General features: G+C 35.0%; 1 protein-coding gene across 6 annotated transcripts in view; it reads left to right on the top strand.

Annotated features, from left to right (window-relative positions):
- ATF2 (activating transcription factor 2) overlaps nt 1-16054 on the top strand; it is a 121908-nt gene extending 105854 nt beyond the window's left edge. For all 6 annotated transcript variants that reach the window (XM_036744575.1, XM_036744581.1, XM_036744577.1 and 3 more), the window contains 2 exons: nt 7419-7524; nt 13423-16054. In XM_036744575.1, coding sequence (XP_036600470.1) covers nt 7419-7524; nt 13423-13649 — 333 coding nt within the window. In that variant the 3' untranslated portion in view covers nt 13650-16054. The remainder of the gene's footprint in view (nt 1-7418; nt 7525-13422) is intronic.
- Nucleotides 16055-16696: the final 642 nt, after the last annotated feature.

Here is a 16696-nt window from a genome sequence, read left to right as displayed (position 1 = left end):
TAAGAACTGGGAGAGAGGACTGTTTCAATCTCCTTTCTGACACGATTTGATGACTGATCTCTGCAGTTGAGTAAATGTTAAATATGTAATACAAACAAAAGGAAAAAATGGTGAGGGGAGGGACTCAAACCTGTGATCTCCTCGTTATAGGAAAGTGCCTCCAGCAATGCAGATCAGTTTTTATTCTGCAACTTTTCTATGTTAAAAGAGTTGTGTGGGCCACTGTTAGAATAGTCAACATGCCCAAGGTCATACAGCCAGTCTGTCTGAGATGTGAGACTTGAACTCAGGTCTTCTTTACTTTTAGACTAGCTCTCTTTCCATTATGCCATACTGCCTCTCACAAAAAAGTTAGTAATACGAGAAATATTTATTGAAAAAAAGTAAGTAGTAGACTGGCTTCCAGAGCGTGAAGAGTTAACATGCTTGTGGTAGATTCAGGGGAAAAGAAATTTCTTTCAGTCTGCCAACAGCAAAACCGTTAACTGTGAAGAACAGAATGACTTGTAAAGAAAATTGAATGTCAAAGAAATAATTAAACCATACTTTATGTGAAAACATTAATCAATCCTACATTTCCTTAATAATTCTTCACTTGACATGCTGGCATAGCTGATCAGCATTGTGGGCAGTAATGACCCATGATTACTTATATGTTGTATTCAATAGGAAACCTAATAAGTTTTGAGATTTGACTTTTCATATTTTAAGAGACTTGCATTTTAAGGTTTAATAGTTCATATTTTCTTTAATACCTAACTGTCTAAATGATCTGTAGTTTAGCATGTTTCATCTTTCTTAAATGGGGTATATAACAGATAACTTATCTTTTTAAGAAATTTTTTTTTATTGTCAAAGTATTATTAGTATCTAGAACCAAGCCTTGAGTACTCTATTATAAATTGTTGTTAGTTTTTTGAATGCAACATGCCCATTGTTTATTACCTTTTGCCTGAATTGATTTTTGAAAATTTCCCCCTCTAGGAAATTACTTTTATTATTATTTAAATTTTATTGTTAACCTTTTGTTTTTACACCAGTTATAGCTCCTTGATCCTCCTCCCCTTTACCTTGACAGTGAATCCTTACCCATAGCAAAAACATTTATAAAAAGCCAAAAGACACAGTAACCACATCATACCACATTCCATATCCATAGCTGCCTATGTCTTCTGAAAGGAAGGAGGTATGTTTTATTATCAGGGCTGAATTTATGGGACTGTTATTATAGTTCATTTTCGTGTTTTTAAATAATTGTCCACTGTTAATTTAGGCAAATGACTTGATCTTCCTGGGCCTCTATTGCATCTATTAAAGGACAGGGTTGAATTAGAGGGTCGCCAAGATCCTTTCTAGCTCTAAATCTATGATCATCTCACTTGGTTTGTTGTCTGTGTTAAGTTTTCATTGTGTTCAGTTATAGGCAAAAGAGCAATAGCTTCCTTTTATTAAAATTAATTTCCTTATATCACGCTCATGATTAAAATATTGTAAATGTGCAGCATTAAGCTTTTAAAGTTGAGGTCCCGCTTAAAGTTGTATGGGGTCTAGAGTAGCCCAGCATATTAGTTTTTAAAAAGAAAGAAAAAACAGAGCAGAATTTAGTAGATGGGTTAAGACAGAACTAAGTTAGATGGGATTCTCTCCCCCACCCCGTTCTTCCTTCTGGTATGAATCATTAGCACTTTTCTTTCGCACTAGTACATGAAACATAAAATTTATGTTTCTTAATCTCCTGTGGTATGGGATAAGATCACATTATTCCTGTCAGACTAGACATTTTTATATTTCAGTGGGAGGGAATTAGAACAACTGGAAATATTAAAACATGTTTGCATTGTCTCTTGAAGAGTGTTTGTATGTGCTTACTACTGACTTGGAGCTTTATTCAGTTTGGTTTTCTTTGGTGCACCTCACCAGTCATACTTTTTTTTTTTGAGAAGAGACTTACTCTCTATATACTTATGAATTATATATTGTATTTCTATTTAAAGTAATTATTTTAAATCTCGGATTATTACTGGCTCAGTCTAGAAGCATAGATTGTTAGAACTAGAAGAAGCTGCTTAGGGCAGGGAATATGGCATAGTGGAAAAGAACATTGTTCTTTGTGTCAGAAGAACCAGGTTCAAGTCCTGGCTCTCCGGTTAATAGCAGTTTGCCCCAGGCAGTTCATTTAGCTTCTCTGAGTTTCTGTTTCCTCATCCGTACAAAAGGGATGGTGGTGCTTGTTCTATTTACCTCACAGAATTGATGGCAGAAAATTCTTTGTAAGCATTAAAGCATCATATAAGCATATGCTGCTATTATCATCTAGTAACTCCCTCCCCTTATTTTACAGATAAGGAAACTGAGGTCCAGAAAGGTGAAGGTCACACACAGCTAGTTAGTGGCGTGACTGACAACCCAGACTCCTATCTGAAGTGCCCAAACTGTGCCACGTGCTGTATGTTCTGTTGATGTGCTGGAAATTGTATAACTTGATCAAGGACCTCATTATTCTTTTTTTCTAATGTTTTAGATACATAATTTAGATATTCTCTATTAACAAGCATAAGATTTTATTTCCATTGTGACTTTGATTAATTTGCCCAGTGATTAGTTTGTAAAGAAAAATTGTTACATAATAATTGGGCATTGTGATGGGTAAAAAAAAGAAGCAATGCAAGGAAATAAATTACTCAAAGGGGAGGAAAAAACCCTGTCCATGATTAGTTCTCAAGTTTTTAAAGTAGCGATAGACCAGAAAGTCATAGATGACTGGTTAGTGAAATAGCTGGCCATTAGACCATGGCCATCCAGAGTAAATTGATTAGTTATCCTTGGCATGATTCCATCAGATTGAGGCTCCCTCAAATGAACAGTATAAAGAATGTCTTTACATGATCCAGCAATATATATTCAACTTTTAGTTATCCACAGTAATGGAGGGGAGCAATGGTATAGAGAACCCAGAAATAATCTATACTTGACTTCGGACCTTTTTACCATCTCCCCAAGTCTTAACTTCCTAATTATGTTTTGTTTAAGTCAATAATGATTTTTGGTCAGTTTTATATAGCACTTTTTACTTTTCTAAATGTTTTCACATCCATTATCTGGAAATTAGTATGCCATCTCCATTGAGAGTAGGGTAAGAACCAGAGATGGACTAGAATAAGAGAAAAGGATTATATTAGTTGATGAGTTATGGAGCTATTTGTAAATGGTGACAGAGGTTTTTCTGTGCAGTCCATGGTTCACATTTCCATAGTTTTTAGGAACCCTCTGTATCTCCCTTGTCATATTCCTCTGTGAGCTGAATTAACCTTGATTATTTTCATTTTCTTTGTGATTGATGTTCACTTAAGGAAAAGTAGAAATGATTTTATGCCAAATCTACCCTCTCACTGAGGCAACAGCATCAGGAGTTACAGTCAGTAATCAACCAGCATTAAGTGCTTGCTACATAGTAGTCACTGTAGCTGATACTTGTCTTGTAAAATTGTTTTGTCACTAGTTCATTGAAGCTAATATACAATAAGCTGTAATTTATGTTTGGGTAATAACTGGTTAACTGAGTTATTTACTATCCTTCCCTTACCACTTGCCAGGAACTTCACTTCTCTACTCCCTTTTGCTAAAGAATGCTGGGTTTGGAGTTGGACATTGACATTTACTCCCAGGGTGCCCCTGGACAAGCTCTTTAAACACCCTTGACCTCAGTTTCTTCATCAGATGAGTCGAACCAGATGACCTCTAAATCTGTGATCCTCTGTCGTGTCCCCACCAATTCCAGCTCTGCTTCATAACTGCATGGTCATGGGCAAGTCATTCAAACTCCTTGAGCCCTAGTTATTGCCCCATTAACAAAATGAGGATAATAATACTGACTGCCTCCTAATGTTTCTGCAAGAATAAGATGAGCTATTATTTATCCCTTAATAATTTTCTCTGACACCTTGGTTTGCAATAAACGCTACTGTCTTGGCTTTATAATTCCTACATCACCACTGGCTTCCTGGTATCCCTAAGCCTCTCTGTATCTTTGAACTCTACCTGCCTCTTATCCTATGTCCAAGCTTTACTTGTTGCTCAGAACATGATTAGCAACATATAAGGAAATATTCAAATGCAGTTTTTAAAAGTAACAGTTTATAATACAGGCCTTCTTTTAATCAGAAGTTGCTTTAGTGTCTTGGAGTCATTATAAAATAATTCATTGTAAAATATTTTAGAAGTAGACAGTGTAGAGGATTGAATTCAAATTGGCCTAATCTATGACCTGCCTAAAAATTAATTTTTGAATGAGTCTCAATATTAGCTTTTGTATTTGCCATTCACATCCCAGGGATAAGTGTAAGAAAAAAGTGCAGTGGATTTAGAGTTCATTTAATTTGAGTTTTCTACAAATGTGAGTATGTTGTTTGTGTTTATATACCAATTTTTATGTGTTCATTCTGACTTTTGCGGTAATTATTAAGGGATGTTGGGTGCTGCAGAGGTTTGGGTTTTTTTCCTGGCATTTTCCCATCGTTCATACCACTAACTAGGTTTTAACTTGCATTACGCTTAACAGAAGTTAGACCTATTTGTAGAAAGTATTGGCAAGAAGAGTGCAGTTTAAACTTTTAAGTTTTGGAAGTTTAAAACCTGTCTAATCTCTGTTAATCTTTGGAAAGTTTATTTGGTTACTTATTCATAAACTAGGTAGTTTGAATTAAATGAACAGTGATGATAACAGTGGTCAATTTTAAAACACAAAAAATAATGTTGTTTTCAGTGTTTTAAACTCTTGTTTTAGTGGATTTAAATGCCCATCTTTAGTTTGGGCAATATAAGACAATTTAGGATTTTAGATTGGATAGTATAGAAATTTTTGTTTAAAAAAATACCACTTAGAATTATCACTTAATCAACTTTTAATCATGATTACTAGTAGTTATCCTGTCTCTTGTCTCACACATTCAATTTGTGGTAAATGTTCATATCGTTGTATTTGGAGGAGAAAACAATGTAGGTTGTAATAATTGTTTTTAATTGTAATCTTAAAATAATATCGTGATTTTCAAACCATTCACTTAAACTCAGGCATGTGGTGGTTGGTATATGTTTAAGAACCATCTCCCTGAGGGAAGAAATGTATGCATGACACACTTTTAAGTTTAACCTATGTTATTAATATTCTCTTCATTCACTTTCTTAAGTCTAAACAATCAACAGAGAAATAAATTGAGCCCTGGTTTGTAGTATTTGTCAATTTCCAAGTGTAAATGATCACCCTAAATTTAACAGTTGCCTCAGTTTGAACTAGCTCCAGCACACCCCTGCTTAAACTTTTCCCTGTGTTATTTTCCTAACCATAAAAGCCATTGGTATAATAAAGTTGGTGAGGGCTCTGATGCAGATAATGAAATGGGAACCTCTACCTAGTTTCCCATTATTTGTACTCTTTCAGGTACCTTCTTTGGCTCCCTTATTCTCTGGACATAGGGTCATTATGGCCTTGTATAAAATGGAAACATTTTCGACTGCTGTTTCAGAGACATAAGCATTAGTGGGAGAGTCTTGGTAAAGCTCTTTAAGAAACAAATCACATACATGGCAGGTATTGAATTAACTCTTGATTTATTTACATATAGATCCTCACATGTTGGGGCAGCTTGATCCTTCCAGTCAGGTCTCAGGATCAAACTGGCAGAAAGTCAGGATCAGGTACAAAGAGGTGTGTGTATGGGTATATGTATGTATGTGTGTGAGAGAGAGAGAGAAAATGATTTTTGGAAATATTGTGGACTTTTCATGCCACTACTGACCTTCATTAGTACAGATACTAATAAAGAATTTACATTAGTTATACAGTAACATCTTGTTTTATTTGGTATTTTCAGAGAATGATGTGCTTCATGTAAATGAATTTGACATATAGCTGATTTGCCACATTAAGCACCAAAACTTAGAAATTTTTCTTCAAAATATTAAGTACATCTCTGTTTCATCTCAGAGTATTCTGAACTTAATCTAGTGTTTTTGATAACTTAAGGTTATCATTATGAATACAACCTATTGTACTGTGTTATAACAGCAATGCCTTTGGAGTTTATTTAGGTTTATAGAATTGTCAGCTCCCATACCAAATGGCTTGATATGGCTTGGCTTTTCCCATTCTTGTGTGTCAACCTTTTATAGTTCTAATGTCTCTTCCTTCTATTGTCTCTTGTTACTTCTCTTGTCTGTGAGCCTTCTGCTGCCTTTGTTTTTTATATCAACTGTCCCTTCTAGGGAAAGCCCATAAAGTTTAGGGGTAGTCAATTGCCATTCAAGAAGTATTTCTTGGCTTACTGGTTCCAGGTTCATAGTTTTGAATGGTTCAGGTTGCTAGAAGGCTCATATCAAAAAAAGAGACATTACTATAATTGAAAATATTGTCTTTATGTCCATGTCATTGCTTATTACATATTATTGGTAAGTAGCAGCTACTCATTTATTTAGGAGTTAGTGTTTGCATGGTGGTTTTAAGAAGAGTGTTGGAGTGTTAACATTTGGATCAGAGTAAGGCACTCCCAGGAATACTGCTATTCATGACCCATAGGAGGTACTCTCTGCTGTATTGAAGAACTTCAGTGAAATCAGCATTGGTTTATCAGTTTTACATTTCTGTCATGTGGAACCATTTAGATGTTTCAGATGTTCATGTGTTGTTCATACATGCTATCTTTCTAGTTTCTAGATTGCTAATTTTAATCTTTCAGATGGTTTCATATTTCCCTTTGTCACTGAAAGAATGTAGTTTTTTTTTTAAATAGAACTCAAAATGTAAATACATCGCTGAAATGTCCAAATGTAGATTCAAGAAAACTAATGGAAGGGTTAAAATGGAAGATAAATGCATTAAAAGCATATGGGCTCTATAAGCTCTTGAGGCATTTTAGTCAAGGCCTCCAGAAGCATGAAGGACAAGAAATATTTCTCTTAAAATTGGACCTAGTACAATATTTCCAATACCATCTTTTTAATGCCTGTACATTGTCTTCGGTAAAAGTTAGTTTTTCAAGACTTGCTTTACCTTCTCATTGTGTCTTTTATCACTTTGAGTCTTACAATGAAGGTGAATAAATTTTGGTGCAGTCTGGTTGAAGGAAAACCTCCAGAAGCCACAAACCATTGTGAGAGTGACCTATAGAAAGGAAATTTGCCATCTACAAATTTAGAAGCATAGTGCATGGATATGGCCCTATCATAATTTATAAACTTTGCAAAGTTTTTGCATGTCTAAATACAAAAACTAATTGTGCTAATTAAGTATATAAGTAACACATTCCTAGATGAATTGTTGAAGTAGTTCAACTTTCAGATAATAATACCTGCTTGCTTTAAATAGTAAAATGTATGTTTAGTTTGACTCTGGTAAGGCATACAAGTTGTTTCTTCATCTCCAGAGTGAAGTCACCCTGCTGAGAAATGAAGTAGCACAGCTGAAGCAGCTTCTTCTGGCTCATAAAGATTGCCCCGTGACCGCCATGCAGAAGAAATCTGGCTATCATGGTGAGTAATGTCCCATTACCCACAGCCTGAGGCTGCATCAGTGAAATACTGCCAGTGAGAACTGAGCTAGCATGAAAAACATGGAAACGGCACTTCTAGGATTGAAGATTAAATACCAGGATTTCTACAAGGTTGTTGGAGAACAGGATCCTGCCTGTAGTAATTTAAACCCAGTTTTCTAAATGCCCCTAAACTATAGATTTTCTTCATTTTTCTATGGGCATCATCTTGCAAGGTTGTAGTTTCCTATAGATAAATGAAGCTTCCCAATAATTTTCACAATATTGGAAGTACTAAAAATATGTGTGTCTTTTTAGGGCAGTACATTTTCTTAGATTGGCAAAGTGAAAGATCACCCCTTCCTCTCCAATTATCTAATGGCTAAGTGAGTAGTGGGGAGCAGCTGTCCTTTACTTCACAGTATGTCCAAGATCAGTGAATCTTTTAAAAAGTCAATCTCAGCTCCTTTACTCTGTCCTCTGTTAGATTCCTTGAATGTTTAACGTATTCAGCATTGTGAACTTTGAAGGTATTCCTTATAGTTTCACAAACAGAAAGCTAAAAAGCAGCAGTTTATCCTATGATAGAAAAAAGCATTTACAAAGAAATAATTGCTTCAATTTTGTGTTCAGCATTTTAAAGGTTAATTTTGCTTTTCCTCTTGAAACTTCCTTTTTGGGGGATAAGATGCACAATGTTAGAACCAGCTGCCGCTGTTGAATAAATGGCCAATTTTGTCCATCGTACACAAATTTGTAACAAATAACAGAGCTGGGAATGCATTAGGCAACATTCATAATATATAACCCACAGCTTTCGTTTTTATGATTTAGGGATATTTCAGGATATTTGTAAATGTGAAGATTGTTTCTGCCATATGTATCCACTTCATTTTAATTTGCCAATGTCAGTAATTCAGGAGAAAAGAAACATTTTCTATTGCGTGCAAACAGTTCCTCAGGTGCTTGCGATAAAACTTAATGGCCACCATCTTTACTTGTAGTCATTGTAAGCAGTTTCATCAGAATGGGCAATATTTTTTAATTTAAAAGATTCAAGAGATTTAGCAACTCTCTGTTGCCATATATATTTAGAACACTGATTTTTGTCAGTTTTGAGCACATAAATCTCAGTCCTTTGATATCTAGTCATTTTGACAGAATAGCGAATCACATTGTGAAGTAAATTGGAACCATATAGAAATGTGTTTGGGATTTATATTAACAATGATTGCTGCAGGGATGAGGCCATTATAGCTCCCATCTGACAGAAGAAAATAATTTCATATAGAAACTGCTGGGGATGACATTATGCATACATGATTTTCCTAACAAGTGAGGCTTTCTTGAGTTTTGATAGTTTGAAAGGAAATATATACTCACTTTGAGCTTGCATGAATATCCTACAAAGTCAGGAAATTAACTAATAACTTTAAAATTGCCAGCCCTCAATTTTGTTAAGTTGTTTCAATCTTGTGTCCGACTTTTTGTGACCCTATTTGGGGTTTTCTTGGCAGACATATTGGAGAGGTTTGCCATTTCCTTCTCAAGGCCATTTTATTAACGTGAGGAAGACAGGGTTAGGGGACATGCCTATGGTCACACAGCTAGTAAATTTCTGAATCTGGTTTTGTATTCGGATCTTACTGACTCCAGGCCTGGCACTCTTACCATTCACTGTGCCACCTAGCTGCCCTAACCCTCCATCATTAGCAGCAAATTTTTGTTTCTCTTCTATCTGTATATGGGTACATTTTCAGCCAGTCAGTTTCTTCCCATCATCTGCCCATTATGTTCCTAGGAAATGCATGGAAGACCAAATAAATAACTGAAAACCTAAATGAACAAGAATTGAATGCCTAAAACAGTAGACGATTTGATAGGGAATTTAAGAGAAGAATAAGATAACTATTTGTTGCTTGGGATTATCCATACCATTGTTTCCTTCCTTCCTCTCAATGTCAGTTATCAAGAGTTGATTAAAATCAGATATCTTGACAATATTAAATGAATTTTAATCTTTATGTTTTGGAATGTAACTGGATTAAGTAAAAATTCTAAAATATTGTCGTTAGTACATATAAGTCCAATTTCCTTGAGAATGAAAAGTAGTAAAGAGATGAACAAATTACACAAATGAAGGGCTTGTTTACATTTTGGAGAAAATGAAGGAAATTATTAGATACCTAACACAAATTTTTAATGTGGTAAACTGTTGTTGCAATGATGATAGATATTATGTCATGAAAGTAAGGTTGTATACTGTTGTTTGTATTTGTAGCAACTAGATTAACTTCTTAGGATATATTTGTGAATAAAAAGCATTTACAATCAAGGGTGCTAGCCCAGATTTGTTTACTAGCATTTGGTAGAATTTGGTGTATGGTACACACCTTTGTCAGTGAAAGCCAATATATAAAAATATAGTGAGACAAAATAAAGAATAATTGAAAAGAACAGTGATATTATGGAAAACAGAAGAGGAAAGTGATCTCATGTGGCCATAAATCATACTCTCCAGATTTGCGCAATGCTAAAACATTTGCTTAAAAAAATTGCACTTAGGAATGATTAAAATTGTTTTATTATTTTAGACTATATACAGTTATAGGCATGACAGTTCATAGGGTACTAGAATGATCAAAGAATAGAAGATATTGTTTGTACAAAATGATGAAGCACAACATACTTTTACCTCAAGCAGAGTTCAAAATAACAGTGAAACAAGATCCCATGCAGTTACTGCTTTTTCTGAGGTTCCTTATCCTGTCACTTAACACTTAGGTCTTGTATCTATGACTGTTAATATTGTTCATTTTCTCCTCTCACATTCTAGAACTGACAATACTAGTATATCCAATTAAATATAAATTTAATATAAGCATTTTGCTATTAGTGATTTTCTGAATCATTATCCTGTACCTAAAGACTATGGAACTTTGAAGTCTCCTAGATAAATTTAAATAAATATGCTTTCCCTTTTCCTTTTGAAATATTCCTTCCAAAATATGTTTTTTCCTATGGCCTTTAATCCCAGATCAGCCTCATTGTTTGTAAAAGTCACTATATTCCCCTGTCTTGCTATAGAATATTGAGGCAGAGGAAATGAAGCTGTATTATAGTTCAGTGTCCTGTTTGATTAAACTGTCATTGTTTTTCCTTTGCACAGTTACTCTGTTGTGTCAAATAATCTCTAAATCTGAGGTTTAGAGGTCTTCCCACCCTAATTCTGTGATAATAATCTTTTTTGGAATTGTGGATATTTTTCACCTTTAAGGTACATGACATCATGAGAAATTGTCAAGGTTCCTGCATAGTTTGGGACCACGTTCCCCTCTCACCCTACCTCACAATAAAAATACTTTTGCTGGTTTTTTTTTTTAATTAAAATAGATGAGGATTTGAAGAATTAACAATGATTTAACCGTGAGTCTGAAGGAATGAAGATTGGACATATCACTTGCCTCTTGAGAGAGGTGATGAACTTAAAAGAAAGACAACCATTTTCGGACAACACCAGTGTGGGAATTTCTTTTCACTAGAGTGTGAAGCTCTGTATTGGGTACTTCATTTTTTAAGTTTAGGGTTTTTTGTTTTTGTTTTTGTTTTTTAGTGGTATTTATTTGTTTATTTTTTGATGTAGTGTTATTTGGGTTTTTTTTTTTTGTTTTTTTTTCCTCAGTGGAGCGTGGAATAACAGAGAGGACAGATTACTAAAATAAAATTTTAAAAGAGCAGGGGGAAGGAGATGCAAGAAAATCTAGAAATGACTATGAGTTAAACTGCATCAACTTTATTCTTTTTTAGAGGAAATCAGGGTTAAATGATTTGCCTAGGGTCACACAGATAGTGTTCTAAGGCTGGATTTGAACTCAGGTCCTCCTGACTCCAGAGCCAGTGCTCTATCTGCTGTGCCATCTAGCTTCCCCAACTTTATTTTTTCATTTTTAAAAGAAAGTAGATAAGGAAAAAGGGATTTTATATATGCATAGAATATATATGTATTTTATATATATATATATATATATATATATACACACACGTATCTGTGTGTGTGTGTATAAATTAACCTCAAGTGCTACCTTTTGGGGAATACATGTACTATAAGTAGTTCCAAATGTCTTTTTAAAGTTTGCTAAAGAAAACACTTTGTTTCTGAATCATTGTGCCAGTGGAGAGTTCAAAGTTCACTAGAGCTCTACTTTCAAACTGTCCTTCCCCTGCCATAGAAACCTCAGGCCTGATGCCCATGAGACACCCTGGGGGAAGAGTCCATCTCTCGGTAGGTCTCTGAAATACATCTGCTGCATTCCCACCACTGCCACCAACTAGTGTGACCTTCAGCAGGTGACTGTGTCTCTGTGGGCTTCCTTCACAATGTTGCCTTTTAGGATAAAATACAAACTCCTCTTTTTGGTATGTGAAACCCTTCGCAGCCTGATCTCTGCTACCACATACCTTTCAAGGCTTATTATGTATTACTTCCCTTTTTAAATTCTGTATTCTAGTCACCTGACTTACTTATTCCTCACACACAACATTCTAGTTCCTGTCTCCATTCCTAAAATAAATTCCCTTCTCCCCTCTACTTCTTCAAATCTCTGAGTTACTTTAAACCTCAGCTCAAGTATCCAACTGCTGGTGCCTCTCCTAACCCTCAAATTAACTTGTATTTATTCTATATATATTCTTATTTACTTTTATATGTTGTTTCCACTTGATAGAATGTAAGCTTCCTTGAGGGCTCTGCAATGCCTGGCATATAAAAGAATCTTAAAAATGCTTTTGCTATGTTATAAAATAAATAAAGGCTTACTGGGGAATGGGAGGGGGAGAATCTAAGAAAAATAAAGTGGACAATTTTTAAAGTTCCCTTACAGTTCTAATGTTCTGTGATTCTTATTCTACTAAAAACATTTGCCCTAGGTAAGCAGACGAGTGTATATTTATTTGCCAACCTGGTATAAAATATGATTTTGTATTGCTTTTCACAGCTAAATTTTAAATTTAAAAAATACTAGTTTTCATTCTGCTAAAGGAATAACAGAAGACTACTGTCCAGACAGCAGACTTTTAGATAGATTTTTTTGAATTTCTATTCTGTTGTAGTATCTGGAGTTCTAATGTGGATTTTTAGCAATCTTAATTAATTCACATAACTGTAACAGCTGGTGGCATTTAGACTCTAAATATTGCTTATTCTCATGTGTATGCATCATTAGAATCAGGTGTTGTAATCATCCATTGCTGCAGTAGATGGAAAGTCAGCCAAAATCACTGCAGTTCTAAAAGTGCAGAGGGAATAATTTGAAAACTTAAATCTCATATGTAATAGCCTATAGTGGTGTCTTTTTGCTGTGTAATAAATATTTTTATCTTAAAAGCAACAAATGTGTGTATACATAGAACTAAGCAAAAATGTTCTCTCCCTAGTAAACTGACAAATAGAAATGTCAATAAGGGGTTTTAAGTGACATGTTTTGGCAACCTGCTCCCCCCTCCCCTTTTTTTTAAACAACCCATCAGCAAATATTTGTGGAGCCCCTACTCTGTGAAAAAGCACCACATAGTGCCCCTTCGCCTCCACATTTTACAGGGTTGTTTTGAAGAAAGCATTGTTACATTTGTGCCTTTCAGTTGGCTACTGAAGGCACAGTAACTACTGGGGTTTGGGGGGTGGGTGGAGAGATTTGAAGGCACTATCGCCTGCTGGGGGAGCACAGAGGGATTGCCCTGTTCAGCATTATTTCAAAATGTCACACCTGCTCCCAGCTCATCAACAATTCATCAGACGCCCATTCTAAAGTAATCTCTCAGCGCAGTGGCCCATCATGTATATAAGATAACCTTACCATTGTTTCATTTGAGAAAAGTGAATCTTTTCTAATTTTTTTCTCAGCTGCTGATAAAGATGATAGTTCAGAAGACATTTCCGTGCCAAGTAGCCCCCATCCTGAAGCGATACAGCACAGTTCCGTCAGCACTTCCAATGGAGTGAGTTCAACTTCCAAGGCAGAAGCTGTAGCCACTTCAGTCCTTACCCAGATGGCGGACCAGAGTACAGAGCCAGCACTGTCACAGATTGTAATGGCTCCTCCTTCTCAATCACAGCCCTCAGGAAGTTGATTAAAAATATGAATTGCAACAGTTTTAGATATTAGTGACTTTAAAGGGAAATCAAGGAAAGACCAGTCTCCATTTAGGAGAAATCTGTAGTTGTAAAAATTAATAATTTTTTTAAAAATTGAAATTAAATTTGGCTCTAAAGATTAAGATATGGGCAGATGAAGATAAGACTGAGCAAGTTTCTAGTCTCTGTGGAAAAGACTTTTTTTTCTTTTTTTATAAATATTGTTAGACTTAATAGTTCTTTTCTGTGCTCAATGTGTAAAGTGTGTGTATAGTACAATGTGATTTATTTCACTTTTAATTTGATGTTATTATTTTAACAAAAGGGGATATTACTAAATCTCCCTTCCCACTTCCCTATTCCTCCCTAACTATCCTTTACCCCTCAACTGTGATGGTAGTATTGTTATGTCATTTATACCAAAGTTCTGCATAGTCCCTACTGACTTTGTAATATTAACAAGGTCATAAAGCACTAGGCAAGAGAAAGATAGTAACGGTAAATTTGCTTTGAATCTTTTTGCCTTTTTTTATTTTGCACATTGTGAGAGGAAGAACCGTGGGAGAAAACATTTGCTTTATATCATGTTATGGGGCTTTATTTGGCTTTTAAACTTTTTTTTTAATGTCAGTATGGTATAAGACATACAGTACCTTTTTATGCACATTCTTAAACTAGATCAGGGTCATTAGTGGGAATAAAAGGGTTGTTTTTTTTTTTTAAGAAATTAAATTGATGTTAGTACATCAACCTTTATCATTTCAAATCCAAATGAAAGTGTGCAGTTACCCTACTTTGTGAGGCTAAAAGACAGTAAGCATATAGTGTATAATACAGGGTTATCAGAGATCTAAAAATTTTCAAAATTAACTTGTTTTTTTGTGAATTTCTAGTTATAAACTGAGGAGTTTATGCATAATCAAGTATGGTATGATCACCAGAAAAACCTAAAGTGACTACACTAGACCACTCAAAACTTTTTTTTGTCATAGTCTTGTACTTGCAAGCTAACTTGTACTTAATCTTGTGAAAGCACTGTCATCTTTTAGTAGCAAATTTTGATACCTTTCTCGTGGAAAAATCAGTATCTATCTTGAAAACAATGTAATTATAATGTGGAGTGTGTGCGTGGGTGTGGGTGTGCTGCGCGTGTGCGCTCGTATGGTTGGTCCAGTAGTTTATGCCGGCAGTCTTTGCTTGAGTGTTTAAAGATGCCTTCAATGTGATGCTGGCGAGTAGATGACTGCAGTTTAGAATGTTGTTTCCTGTGTGGACTTGGATAACTAACATTCCATGGTGTCGTCTGTTTCTGATGAGATGATTGGAGGGACACGTTTCTCATTATCCAATCATCTATAGGATATTGAGTTTTCTAAATGTGCCATTATCTATTCTTATTCTGCACTTACGTTCAAAATACAGTACGATATTTTACAATAGACTAAATTGTTAAAAAAGAAAAACAAAAACAGAAACTAGTAGGTGTATGCTTTCAGGTAAGCAAACTTTGTAAAATAGCTGTGAAGCATACCCAGTAGCAACTTGTGGCATTCAGGCAGGATTCCATTATGTAAATATAACATGGATATCTGTAATGCTTCTATAATAAGTTGTGTAGTTTGTTCTTCCTTCTACATGCTACACTGTCTGCTTGACTGACATTTTAAAAAAACCTGTATGGAATGTCCTTGATGATTCTAGGAAAAGAATATGCTTTATATAGTATCCAATCTCTCCGAGGTCAAAACTACAGAGCATCCAAATTATCTGAATACCACTTTGGGACTTTTAAGTGTAAAGATAATAGGAATTCTAAATATGTGGCCTATTAAAAATAATTTCAGTTGGCAATCCAGTGTCTAAAATCTTTGGTTTTAGCTGATTTCATAGTTGCAGTTTGATCAGTGAAAGTAATTTCTCAGTAATAATTCTGCCACAGATATGCAGAGAAGGAATTGATCTCAAAGGCACAAAATGTGAATTCTGCAAGAAAGTTATATAATTACTATTTTTTATCATATTTTTGGTGGGTTAGGTAAAGCCTCATTGGTTCACTCTCCTGAATGCTTCAAAGCATTTTTCTTTTTATTTATAAGTTTTTTGGTAATAGAACTCTCACAACTGTAAAATAAAACGACATAGATGTAAGGAGATATGTAAACAATTACTGTACTTTACTGAGGTTAGCAGAATTTTCATTATAAAGCAATCTGTATTCAGCAAAATGAAAACCATTATTAGTTGTACAAATTCCGTTTTGACTTTAAGTATGTCACACTACTTCTGTAATTAACATTTGGAGTCTTTACATTTGAAATGTTTCACAAACTGTACTGTTTTCTTTTACATGCAGTTTGCATGAGTAAATCATCAGAGAATAAAAGTCTATCTTTAAATTACATTCGCAAGTTTTGATTGCTGTTCTCTCTTCTTACACAGGGACATGAACCTTTTTTTTTTTAAGAGCATTTCTTACCATTGGAAATGGTCTTTTTCTTTTACCTTTTCTGCTTCTTTACACCTAGTGCCTGGTATTCTAATAACACTCTTATACTCACTGTTTTCAAAAACTGCCCCAAGTCACCCTGATGCAAGTATTGACAGCCATCGGGCATTTCTTAACTCTCTTCCCTCCTCCCCCCTGACCCCCCTCTTTCAACACTTCTCTTCATCCACAAACACCTGGCTTTCCTGCCATTGCTGGGGTCAGCATTCCACCCTCTCCTGCCCCTGTAACATGGAAAGGAAAAGATGATGGAAACTTGGCACAATATTTTTTAAAGGTTTATACCTGTGTCTCTAAAGGTTATTAGATGCATAAAAGGCTAAACTGTCCTCTCGCACAAATTGTCAGATAGTCATTTTCTGACTACTGTCCCAGTGTAATCCCTCCCTTTCACCATCATATAGAAAGTGTTAGCCTTTCTCCTTGAGCAGTATTTTTGCCGCCATATATTGAATTGATAAGTGCTAGGCGCTGACTATTCTAGGAGTAAAGAGAAATGCATTTAAAATGTCACAAACCACTGTGAAGTGTGAATGA

This window comes from Trichosurus vulpecula, chromosome 2 (genome assembly GCF_011100635.1).
Source record: "Trichosurus vulpecula isolate mTriVul1 chromosome 2, mTriVul1.pri, whole genome shotgun sequence".
Lineage (NCBI taxonomy): Eukaryota > Metazoa > Chordata > Mammalia > Diprotodontia > Phalangeridae > Trichosurus > Trichosurus vulpecula.
The sequence above is the reverse complement of the archived record's forward strand: the minus strand, read 5'-3'. Positions and strand labels throughout refer to the sequence as shown.